Source organism: Dromaius novaehollandiae, chromosome 16 (assembly GCF_036370855.1).
Source record: "Dromaius novaehollandiae isolate bDroNov1 chromosome 16, bDroNov1.hap1, whole genome shotgun sequence".
In the NCBI taxonomy this organism is placed as follows: Eukaryota; Metazoa; Chordata; class Aves; order Casuariiformes; family Dromaiidae; genus Dromaius; species Dromaius novaehollandiae.
The window spans coordinates 21,645,760-21,657,657 of record NC_088113.1 but is presented as its reverse complement, the minus strand read 5'-3'; the positions used below and the strand labels follow the sequence as shown (position 1 = coordinate 21,657,657).

General features: G+C 74.2%; 1 protein-coding gene across 1 annotated transcript; it reads right to left on the bottom strand.

The window, feature by feature from the left end:
• Positions 1-1,872: 1,872 nt before the first annotated feature.
• On the bottom strand, positions 1,873-8,490 carry CD40 (CD40 molecule). The gene is made up of 9 exons (XM_064521759.1): positions 8,276-8,490; positions 6,971-7,052; positions 6,443-6,568; positions 6,204-6,347; positions 5,915-6,014; positions 4,981-5,042; positions 4,631-4,729; positions 3,614-3,639; positions 1,873-3,285 (listed from the first exon to the last, which is right to left on the bottom strand). Exons 1-9 carry the CDS (start codon positions 8,321-8,323, stop codon positions 3,136-3,138), a joined length of 837 nt encoding a protein of 278 aa, XP_064377829.1. The 5' UTR covers positions 8,324-8,490; the 3' UTR covers positions 1,873-3,135.
• Positions 8,491-11,898: the final 3,408 nt, after the last annotated feature.

Here is an 11,898-nt window from a genome sequence, read left to right as displayed (position 1 = left end):
CCAGAGCGTCTGTCTCCGGAGCCTCCATCCCGGGAGCATCCGTGCTGGGAGCGCTGGTCCTGGGAGAGGCGGTAGGCATGGCGGGAGCGGGGGCTGAGCAGGGGCTGGCATGGGCTGCAGGCCATGCTGCTCATGCACGTTGGGAGAATAATTAAAGTTTAAATACCAGCTTTTTGTCAACGGTGTGGTGGAGAATAATTGAGCATAATTGTTCCCATTGTAGCGGCGATGGCAGAGCAGGAGGAGAGGAGTAATGGATGTGGAAATGTCAGCCTGCCGGCAGTAAATATGCCAGCTCCTCCCGCGGGTTGGCTGGGCGCAGGCCGGGAGCAGCCGCGCGGAGGTGAGGGGCCGGGGGCCGGCAGCGCTGCACGGGAGCGCGGTGCACGGGGCACGGTGCACAGGAGCGCTGCACGGGAGCACTGCATGGGAGCGCGGTGCACGGGAACGCTGCATGGGAGCACTGCATGGGAGCGCGGTGCACAGGGCGCAGTGCACAGGAGCGCTGCATGGGAGCACTGCATGGGAGCGCGGTGCACAGGAGCACTGCATGGGAGCACTGCATGGGAGCGCGGTGCACGGGGCGCGGTGCATGGGAGTGCGGTACACGGGAGCGCTGCACGGGAGCGCGGTGCACAGGGCGCAGTGCACAGGAGCGCTGCATGGGAGCACTGCATGGGAGCGCGGTGCACGGGAGCGCGGTGCACAGGAGCGCTGCATGGGAGCACTGCATGGGAGCGCGGTGCACGGGGCGCGGTGCACAGGAGCGCTGCATGGGAGTGCGGTGCACAGGAGCGCGGTGCACGGGAGCGCTGCATGGGAGCACTGCATGGGAGCGCGGTGCACAGGAGCGCTGCATGGGAGCACTGCATGGGAGCGCGGTGCACAGGGCGCAGTGCACGGGAGCGCTGCATGGGAGCACTGCATGGGAGCGCGGTGCACGGGGCGCAGTGCACGGGAGTGCAGTACACGGGAGCGCTGCATGGGAGCGCGGTGCATGGGAGCACGGTGCACAGGAGCGCTGCACGGGGCGTGGGCTGGGCGGGTGTGTGGGTGAGCGGCACGGGCCCCTTGCCGGCACACGTGCTGCCGCGTGCGTGGGGGGAGCGCGTGGGCGCCGCAGCCCCCGCCGTGCCACCGGGCTGGGGAGGCTCCTGGGCTCTGGGGATGGGGGGGGCTCGGTGCAGGGGCCGGGCCGGAGCCCTTCGGGACACGGCAGCTGGTGAGCTGGGACCGGGCGGGCAGGGGGTCCCGAACAAGGGAGGGTGCTGAAATCGGGGTGCGTCCGCCCCGGCTCCCACTCGTTCGAAGGCTGGGGATGGGGAGGGGGAGCAGGATGCAGCACGGCAGCCCCGAGCCCCCGAGCCCCCGAGCTCCCGGCACGGCGGGCAGCGCACCGGGGCTCACGGCGCCCGCGCACGGCTCTGCCCCGAGACGCCCGGGCCCACACCGGCCGCGCCGCGCTTCCCAGCCCCGCGGGAGCGGGCGGGGACGGTGCCTCCCTGCGCGGCCCAGGCGGGAAGGGCTCCGCCGGGCCCGCTGGCACCGCGCGGCGCAGGGACGAGCCGGGCGCTGCGGCGTGGTGGCAGCACCATCTCCTGGAGAGACGCGGCAGCCCCGGCGGGATGCGGGAAGCCCCGGCGGGATGCGGGAAGGGGCGTCCGCTCCTGCGGCGGCTCCGGCCTGCCCGGCACCCCGCGGGGTTCAGCCCGGCTGCGACCCCGCTGCACGCTGCCACCCCGGGCTGCGCGGGGGGCAAAGGCGGCTGCAGCGAGGGGCGCCTGTCCCTGCCTCCGCGGGCACCCCGCGCCTCCTCCCTGCCAGACCGTCCCAGCCTTCACCACCGCGAGAAAAGACAGTCTGCAGGACGGGTGTGGGACAGCAAGTCCTGTATTTCTCCCCTAGCCGCCCTGTCTGTGCTGGGGCAGCACAGCACGCCCGGCACCCGGCAGGCACGCTGCCCCGGGCTGCAGCAGCCGCTGCGGGGCCGGACCCTTCTCCACCACCCGCCCGCGGCCCCGGGGCCGAGCTCCAGCACAGGTCCCTGCACAAGGCGGCCGAGCTGGGCTCTGCCATGGCATCCCCACGCGGGACCGGCTCTGCCGTGGCATCGCCCTGCAGGCAGCCGAGCTGGGCTCTGCTGTGGCATCCCCGTGTGGGACCGGCTCTGCCGTGGCATCGCCCTGCAGGCAGCCGAGCTGGGCTCTGCCGTGGCATCCCCACGCGGGACCGGCTCTGCCGTGGCATCGCCCTGCAGGCAGCCGAGCTGGGCTCTGCCGTGGCATCCCCGTGTGGGACCGGCTCTGCCGTGGCATCGCCCTGCAGGCAGCCGAGCTGAGCTCTGCCGTGGCATCCCCGTGTGGGACCGGCTCTGCCGTGGCATCGCCCTGCAGGCAGCCGAGCTGAGCTCTGCCGTGGCATCCCCGTGTGGGACCAGCTCTGCCGTGGCATCGCCCTGCAGGCAGCCGAGCTGAGCTCTGCCGTGGCATCCCCGTGTGGGACCGGCTCTGCCGTGGCATCGCCCTGCAGGCAGCCGAGCTGAGCTCTGCCGTGGCATCCCCACACGGGACCGGCTCTGCCGTGGCATCGCCCTGCAGGCAGCCGAGCTGAGCTCTGCCGTGGCATCCCCACACGGGACCGGCTCTGCCGTGGCATCGCCCTGCAGGCAGCTGAGCTGAGCTCTGCCGTGGCATCCCCACACGGGACCGGCTCTGCCGTGCCATCGCCCTGCAGGCAGCCGAGCTGGGCTCTGCGGGTCGTTTCTGCCCAGGCAGCCAAGCGTTCTCGGCCGCGGCGTGCCCACGGGGTCAGGTAGGCCAGGCTCTGCCACGGGGTCTCTGTGCAAACGGCCGTGCTGTGCTCTGCCGTGGCATCCTCAGGCAGGGAGCTGGACCAGGCTCTGCGATGGCATCCCCGTGCCGGCAGCTGAGCTTTGCTCTGCCGCGGGACCCCCGGGGGGGCGGCCGGACCAGGCTCTGCGATGGCATCGCCGTGTGGGTGGTCACGACGTGGTCCGCTGCGGCGTCACGTCATCCGCAGCCAGGCCAGGCGCTGGCCTTCCTCCCTGGCCGGAGAAGGGACCGAGGACGGAGCTGGCCCCGGCCTGTGCTCCTGGGGGAGGCCCCGGCTGCGCCCTCACAGCCTCTCCTGCTCCGAGATGCGGCTCTCCTTGCCATCCTCCTGGGCCACGGGCTGGCCCCCCAGCAGGGTCTCCTGCACGGGGAAGGCCTCCTCACACGTCTCCACGGGTTCCCTGACCTCCGCCCCGAGCTTCCCGGCCTTTATCTGTGCAGGGACGGGGACGGGGACGGGGACGGGGACAGGCAGGCGAGACTCACCTCTGTGGCCGCAGATGCAGAGGCCCCTGACGCACCCGCGGCAGGGCAGGGCCTCACCCTGCCCGCTCCCCTCCTGCCCCAGCTGCGTCGCCGGGCGGCTCCAGCCCTCGTCTCCTGCCAGCCGGGCAGGCCAGGACAGCCCGGCCCTGCCGCCCCCCTGCCCGCTGCAGAGCCGCCCTCCCTGCGCGGTCGCTCCGCTGCCGGCCCGGCCCCGGCCCTTCCCGGGGGGAGGGACCCCCCTCCCGCTGCCAGGGGAGCTCCCTGCGCTGACTCACCTGCTCCCGCACCCGCCGCCTGGGATCTGCACGGAAAGAGGAGGGAGAAGGTAACGGTCAGGGAGCATCCCAGCCCAGCCCAGCCCAGCCCAGCCCAGCCCATCCCCCCTATCCCATCCCATCCCACCCCATCCCACCCCATCCCCCCCATCCCATCCCATCCCATCCCATCCCACCCCACCCCATCCCATCCCATCCCACCCCATCCCATCCCATCCCCCCCCACCCCATCCCATCCCATCCCATCCCACCCCACCCCACCCCATCCCATCCCAGCCCACCCCATCCCACCCCATCCCCCCCATCCCATCCCACCCCATCCCATCCCACCCCATCCCACCCCATCCCCCCCCATCCCCCCCATCCCATCCCACCCCACCCCATCCCATCCCAGCCCATCCCATCCCCCCCCATCCCATCCCATCCCACCCCATCCCATCCCAGCCCACCCCATCCCACCCCACCCCATCCCATCCCCCCCATCCCATCCCATCCCACCCCATCCCATCCCATCCCCCCCCATCCCCCCCCATCCCATCCCACCCCACCCCATCCCAGCCCAGCCCATCCCATCCCCCCCCCAGCCCATCCCATCCCCCCCCCATCCCATCCCATCCCATCCCATCCCACCCCACCCCATCCCACCCCATCCCATCCCAGCCCACCCCATCCCATCCCACCCCACCCCATCCCACCCCATCCCATCCCAGCCCACCCCATCCCATCCCAGCCCATCCCACCCCACCCCAGCCCATCCCAGCCCATCCCAGTGCTGCCGCCCGCATGCCGGAAGGAGCTGCTGGGCACCGCAGGCGCCGAGCACGGGCGCCTCGAGCCCCGGGCCGCAGCAATGCCAACGCCTGCTGCCGGGGGGGCCGCGAGCGCGAGGCCGGCACCCCCGCACGGGCAGGGCACCGGGCTCGGGGCGGCCACGCCCCAGCGGGTCCCCGGACGGGCTGCCCGGCCTCGGCAGCGCCGCCGACACCCCCGCGGGGCCCGGCCGCGTCCGGCTCTCACCTCGGTGGAGCAGGCAGTAGATGGAGATGCCCGCGAGGCAGGCCACGGTGGCAGCCGTGACGGGGATCAGCGCCGACAGCGAGGAGCGCCTGCTCGGCTCTGCGAGGGCGAGAGGTGAGCGAGCTGCCGGGGCCCCGGCGCGAGGCGCTCCCGGCCCCCGCGCCCCGAGCACCCGGCTCCGGGCCCAGCGCCGCACGCGGACGTGGAGGAGCAGCACGAGGTGACACCGGCGGTGACGCCAGGCCCTCGTCTCCCAGAAGCAGCCGGGGCCGGCCGGGTCCCGCGCCGGCTGCACCGCGGGGTGCGACAGGGAGCATTCGCCGCCGCCCGCCCGGGCACCGCGCACTCACCGCAGAGCACGTCCGAGGTGTTCGTCCCCTTCACCTTCACCACCAGCCCTTTCTCCTCGCAGCTGCAGGCAAGAATGAGACCCTGTGACCGCGGCGGGAGCCCGCGCGCGGGGGGAGCCCCGGACCAGGCTGGGGGTGGCGGAGCACCGGGGCACGCAGGAAAGCGTCCCGGGATGCAGCCGGGGGCTCCGGCGGGTTCCACCCCCCGGTGCCACTTGGGGACGTGGGAGCTGCTGTGGATGGGGACGGGGACGCGCTCAGGGATGGGGCAGGAGCTGCTGTGGATGGGGACGGGGACACGCTCAGGGACGGGGCAGGAGCTGCTGCAGACAGGGACGGGGACACACTCAGGGACGGGGCAGGAGCTGCTGTGGATGGGGACGGGGACACGCTTAGGGATGGGGCAGGAGCTGCTGCAGACAGGGACGGGGACACACTCAGGGACGGGGCAGGAGCTGCTGCAGACAGGGACGGGGACACACTCAGGGACGGGGCAGGAGCTGCTGCAGACGGGGACAGGGACGCGCTCAGGGACGGGGCGGAGGAGGGAGCGGGGTCGAGGCCTGCCCTCTCGGGGAGGCCCTGGGGCTCGGGCGCTTTAGCTATTCCAGAGCGGTTCAGAGACGACTTGATGACAGGCTACAAGTGGCTCCATGGGGAGGCAATTTCTGGGCGCAGATAAAAGCAAAGTGAAATCCAATGGCTGGCAGCCGAAGCGAGACTAATTCAGCCTGGAAACAAGGCTCACGCTTCTATCAGGGAGCGCAATTAACCCTGAGCAGCTTCCTAAAGGCGGGGGAGTGCTGCCAGCCCGCGGCATCCTCAGCGCCGGGGTCCCCGCGGAGAGGGCCGGTGCCTCTGCTGGGATTTCGCGCCGTCGGGCCCCCGCGGCCCGGGAAGCCGCCGGCAGCGGGGACGCGCTCGGGGGCCGTACCTCGACCAGGGGTAGCAGGGCTCGGTTTTGGACGAGACGTTGGAGAAGGTGCCTTCGGCGCAGGGCTCGCAGGGGGACGACGTCCGGGCCGCGGCCTTGGCTGGGGGGGAGCAGGGGTTGCAGCGGGGCGGTGGGGGCCGCGGGCCGGGGCGAGCGGGGCCACGGGCGCTGCCGCCACCAGCAGCTCTCCGGGAGCTCCGCCGGGAGCACCGGGACCCCGCGCCGGGGGGCTGGGGCTGATGCCGCCCCGCGCCCCGGGCCCCGCGGAGGGGCGGAGCGGGTCCCTCACCTGCGACGAAGCCAGCGCCCCGCTCGCAGGGCGGGTTCTCCACGCAGGTCTGGCAGCTGCCGTCGGAGCAGTGCATGCCGGCGCGGCACTGGCACACCGTGTTGTGCGTGGCGTTGCCCTCCGCCTTCACCGCGAGACCGGCATCTGGGCGGGGGCGAGAGGGAGGTGAGCCGCCGCAGGTGTGCGAGCCCGGGAGGGACGGGGGCCGCGGGGGGCCGCGGGGCCGCGGAGACACTCACTGTCCTCGCAGACGTCGTGGGGGGTGCAGTGCCTCTCCCGGGTCCAGCTCTGCTGGTAGTGCCCGCGCTCGCAGGCGGCGCAGACCGACCCCGCCGCGCCGTCGCAGTCCGAGACCAGCTTTTCCCCTGCAAGCGGGGCTGGTGAGGAGGGGCCGGGGGGCGGCTCGCCTGGCCGCGGGCTCGGCTGGGGGGGCTGCGGCGGGAGAGCCGGGGGAGCCGGGGGATGTCCCGGGAAGGCACCCGGCAGCAGGCGCAGCGCCGGCAGCAGCGCCCTGCCTGCAGCCGCCCGGCCCGCGGCATCCTGGCACCCCGCGGCACCCCGGGCGACGGGGCAGGGCCGGGGTCTGCGAGCTCCCCGGAGCTCCCGCAGGAAGGGGACCCGCCAGCGAAGCTCTGGGCCGCGGCGGGCGGCGGGTGAGGCGGCCCTGGCCTCCCCGGAGCAGGGGCTCGTGTAGGTGATGCTCCGGGAGGGACCAGGCAGCCGCAGCCTGGGCGGGGGGGCTCCGGGAGGGTGGCAGGTCTCCCTACCTGGCGGGCACCGGTTGCAGCACTTGTCCTTGTGCTCGTACTGCTTCTCCGAGCATGTGGCGGCATCGCCGGGCTCCCAGCACTGGAAAAGGGGAGGCGTGGGGATGCGCCGGTGCCCCCGGCCGCCGGGCTCTGCCCGCGGCATGCGCCAGCCAGCCCCGCGTCCCGGGCGAGCCGCTCCTGCTCCGCTCTCCCCGGCTGCCCTAACCACAGACCGCAGCCGCGTAGGCTGCGCCGCGCTGCTGCCAGCGCCGTTTGAAGTGGGATGGCAGCAATTCCGGTGCGATGTTTCCCCACGTTTCCTAACAGGTGGCGATTGCACATCGCTCCGAGCCCCGTCGCTGCAAACAGCTCTGCACCCCGGGCCGGGCGGCGGGGCCAGCGACACCTGCGCTAACCGTGCCCCCCGCCCGGCAGCTCCGCCAGCCCTTCCCGGCACGGCCGCTCTGGCTCCCAGGGGCTGGAAAACCCCGGGCCGGCGCCTCATCCGCACGAAGCCAGAGCCCGGCGTCGCTGCCCTCGAGCAGGGGCTGCTGCAGGGGAAGGGGGCAGGGAGGCAGGAGCAGCCTCGGCCTCGGGGCTCGGACCTGGCGCCCGGCCGGCGGAGGGGAGCCGGGAGCCGGCACCCGGCGTTTCTCCCGCGTCGCAGGAAGGGGAACTGAAAGGGGCTCTGCGCGCCCGGGCCTGCCCGCTCCCCCGCGGGGGCCCCCGCGCCGCCCGTCCCGCCGCCCCGCGCCCTGCCCCGGCCCGGACACGGCCATCGGGGGTCCGGGGGGCACAGCGAGGCCGGGGCGCGCGGAGGCACCGCGGAGCCGAGCGCTTGCCGGGAAATTCCCAGCCACAAAAATGAGGAACAGCGAAACCCTTGCGTCGCCCAGCGGGAGCGCGGGGCACCCGGCCAGGATTTCCTTCCCAGCTTTCCCAGCCCTGCGCGGCGGTGCCGGCGGCCTCGGGCCGTCGCTCCCAGGCCGGGGCGCCCGGCCCAACCCAGGCCCCGGTGTCCCCGTCCCCGTCCCTGTCCCCATCGGCGTTCCCACGGACGGCGGGCCGGGGGCATCGCGCTGGGCGCTCCCTTCCTGGAAAGCCCCGTGGGGCCGGGCCGTCCGGCCAGCCGGGGACGGGGACGGGGACGGGGACGGGACGTCACGCCGTGCCGTGGGTCCCACCGCCCCGCGCCCTGCCCTGCCACGGGGAGCGGGGGCAGCCGGCGTTGTCCCCAGCGCGGCCCTGCCCGGCGTCACCCCGGGGCCGCGGTGGGAAGGGGCCGCCGGCTGCGGCACCGCCTCGGCGGGAAGCAGCACTTACGCCCAGGAGCAGCGCGCAGAGGAGCCCCGGGAGCCCGAGCAGCTTCATGGCGCGGCACGGCACGGCGCGTCCCGCGGCGCCGCGGGGGCGGGGGGCAGTCTGTAATAACGCCTCGGCCCGCTTCCGCCCAGGAAGGGGACGTAGGGCCGCCCATGCTCGGCTCGCGCTGCTTGGCGCAGGCTGCGGCGAGCTGGCGGCGGGCGTGCTCAGGCAGCAGCCGCTCGCCGCGGGGACTTCCCCAGGCGTGGGCCGCCGAGGGGCCGGACCCCGCACCCTCCGCCGGGGTGGTCCCCCGGACTCATGAGCCCCGGCCCCCGGGGATGGACCCCTGGGGATGGTCCTATGGGGCTCACGAGCCCCGGCCCCCGGGGATGGACCCCTGGAGATGGTCCTATGGGGCTCACGAGCCCCGGCCCCCGGGGATGGACCCCTGGGGATGGTCCTATGGGGCTCACGAGCCCCGGCCCCCGGGGATGGACCCCTGGAGATGGTCCTATGGGGCTCACGAGCCCCGGCCCCCGGGGATGGACCCCTGGGGATGGTCCTATGGGGCTCACGAGCCCCGGCCCCCGGGGATGGACCCCTGGGGATGGTCCTATGGGGCTCACGAGCCCCGGCCCCTGGGGATGGACCCCTGGGGATGGTCCTATGGGGCTCACGAGCCCCGGCCCCTGGGGATGGACCCCTGGGGATGGTCCTATGGGGCTCACGAGCCCCGGCCCCCGGGGATGGACCCCTGGGGATGGTCCTATGGGGCTCACGAGCCCCGGCCCCCGGGGATGGACCCCTGGGGATGGTCCTATGGGGCTCACGAGCCCCGGCCCCTGGGAATGGACCCCTAGGTTCATGAGCCCCGGCCCCTGGGGATGGTCCTATGGGGCTCACGAGCCCCGGCCCCTGGGGATGGACCCCTGGGGATGGTCCTATGGGGCTCACGAGCCCCGGCCCCCGGGGATGGACCCCTGGGGATGGTCCTATGGGGCTCACGAGCCCCGGCCCCCGGGGATGGACCCCTGGGGATGGTCCTATGGGGCTCACGAGCCCCGGCCCCCGGGGATGGACCCCTGGGGATGGTCCTATAGGGCTCACGAGCCCCGGCCCCCGGGGATGGACCCCTGGGGATGGTCCTATGGGGCTCACGAGCCCCGGCCCCTGGGGATGGACCCCTGGGGATGGTCCTATGGGGCTCACGAGCCCCGGCCCCTGGGAATGGACCCCCAGGTTCATGAGCCCCGGCCCCTGGGGATGGTCCTATGGGGCTCACGAGCCCCGGCCCCTGGGAATGGACCCCCAGGTTCATGAGCCCCGGCCCCTGGGGATGGTCCCATGGGTTCACGAGCCCCGGCCCCTGGGAATGGACCCCCAGGTTCACGAGCCCCGGCCCCTGGGGATGGTCCTATGGGACTCAGGACCCCCAGCCCCTGGGGATGCCAGCTTGCCCGGGGGGCGTAGGGCGGAGAGCAGAGGGCGAGGGGGGTTCAGCCCCAGGATGGGTCTGTCCCCCCCGGTCTCACGGGCAGGGGCAGCCGGAGCAGCTCTGCAGAGCCTGCCGCGCTGGGCCGCGGGAGCCCTCCTGCCCCTGCCCACCCGCACCCCGCGGTGCCGGTCCTCCGGGCCCTCTCTGCCCGGTGATGCTCGGCGAGCGGCACCACGGCCGGGCGCCCGGCACCGGGCCGCACCAGCAGCACGGCGGGGTGGAAGAGCGGCCGGGGAGTCCCGGACGGGGGAATCCCACCGGCGCAGACCCCGCAGGGCTCGCCGTGCCTGGCTGCCCCGCGCCGGGGGAGGCCGCGCTGCCGGTGCAGCCCCGGTGCAGCAAGCTGCATGGCCGGTGCATGGCGGCACCGGGGCAGCAGGGCATGCGCCCATCCCGGAGCCCGTCACCCTGCAGCCCTCCCTGGGCGCCGGCAGCCCGGCAGCTCCCAGGCCTCGGCGCCGGCCCTGCCGCAGCTCTGCCCGGGCATCAGGGAGCAGCCGGGGTTGGAGCCGCCGTGTCCTCGCGCATGGCTCCGCGCGCGTGCCGGGGGACGGGATGGGTGACCGGCTCCCTGCCCATGCCGCATGCCCTCCACGCTGCCTGCGCCTCCCGGGCACAGGGCCGAGGGCAGGACCCCCGGGGACCTCGCGGAGCAGAGCGTTGGCACTGGCCCTGCCAGCTCACTCTGGAAGCAGAAGTGCAAGGTTTCACTTCACTTTCCCAACGGTAATTCAGGTCTGTGGTCCGGGAGCCCCCATCCCTCCCCACGCGGCCGGCGTCCACACGCAGGCCCCAGAAACACCTCAGCACTGAGTGTGGCAGAGGCGGCAGCACCGCAGGGCCCGGAGCTGCCGCCGGCCGGCCCTCGGCTCCGCGCGGCCGAGGAGTCCCCAGAGCAATCCCCGGGGACCTTCCAGGCGCCGCACCTCGCTTTGGAGGATTTCCCGGAGTTCCTGTTTCCAGATCACGGCGCGCAGCCGGCAGGAAACGGGCTTTCTCGGAATCCGTCTGCGCCCCGTGTGCCGTCACACGGAGCCACGCCGCGGCCACATCCCATTGCCAGGCTGTGGGCACATCCCACCTCATCCCACCCCATCGCCACGCCGCAGCCACATCCCATCGCCAGGCTGCGGGCACATCCCACCTCATCCCATCCCACCCCATCCCATCCCATCCCATCCCAGCCCAGCCCACCCCATCCCATCCCACTCCCATCCCATCACCACGCCACGGCCACGTCCTGTTGCCAGGCTGCGGGCACATCGCATCCTGTCCCGTCCCATCTCATCTCGTCCCACCCCATCCCATCCCATCGCCGGGCCGTGGCCACGTCCCGTCCCACCGCCGGGCTGCAGCCACGCAGCCGTCATGTCCCACGTAGTTGCCCCGCGGTGACACAGCCGCCCTGGCCCATGGTCGCCCTGCGTGGACCCCGCACCGTGGCCGTGCCGCAGCCCGCCGCCCCCGCCACCGCACGCTGCCCGGGTGCCGGGTCCTCGCCGGGTGCCACGACCACACCGAGCCCCCACTGCCGGGCGCGACGGCCCCACGGCGAGGCCGACGCCGGGATGGGCGAGGGGCAGCGCGCCGCAGCCTGCCGCCGCCGCGGATCCCAGCGGGGACGGGACGCTGCGCCCCCCCCCGCGGCGGGAACCACGCGCTGGATTCCCCACGCCGCCGTCACTTCCCAAAACCGAGCGGCTCGAAAGCGCGCGCGGCCCCAGGGGAGGCTCGGGGCACAGAGCGGCGGCCAAGGTGGGGAGGGGATTTCTGGGCCCGGCTCGCGGAGGGCGGCCCGGGAAGTCCCCCGTGCCCGGGCGCTGGCGGCACGCGGGACGCACCTCGCTCCCCAAGGGACACAGCACGGTGGGGCACGGTGCGGACGGGCCCGTGGCCGCGTCACCCCCGCCAGCCCGGCGCCCGCCTGGCCCCGTGGGTGCCGCCGTGGGGCCCGGGCGCCGTGGGGCCGTGGGCGCCGCTCCGCGGAAGGGGTGCGAGGAGCCGGGGCTACTGCGTGAGGAGCAACATTGGCCCCGCGCGGCGAGGGGCTGCCGCAGGAGACCCTGCCCGCCCCGGCGGGGGACAGGGCACGGGGCGCGGGACTCCCTGACCGGGCACGGGGCACCGGGATGTGGGGCATGGGGAC

What these genes read in the sequence shown, in the direction of transcription:
- CD40 (XM_064521759.1), bottom strand. Translation starts at nt 8,323, where the DNA reads ATGAAGCTGCTCGGGCTCCCGGGGCTCCTCTGCGCGCTGCTCCTGGGC. An exon ending in TCTGCGCGCTGCTCCTGGGC is followed by an intron (nt 7,053 to 8,275) that starts GTAAGTGCTGCT and finishes CCCCTTTTCCAG; the next exon opens with TGCTGGGAGCCCGGCGATGC. An exon ending in GGCGGCGGGTGCGGGAGCAG is followed by an intron (nt 3,286 to 3,613) that starts GTGAGTCAGCGC and finishes GTCCCTGCACAG; the next exon opens with ATAAAGGCCGGGAAGCTCGG.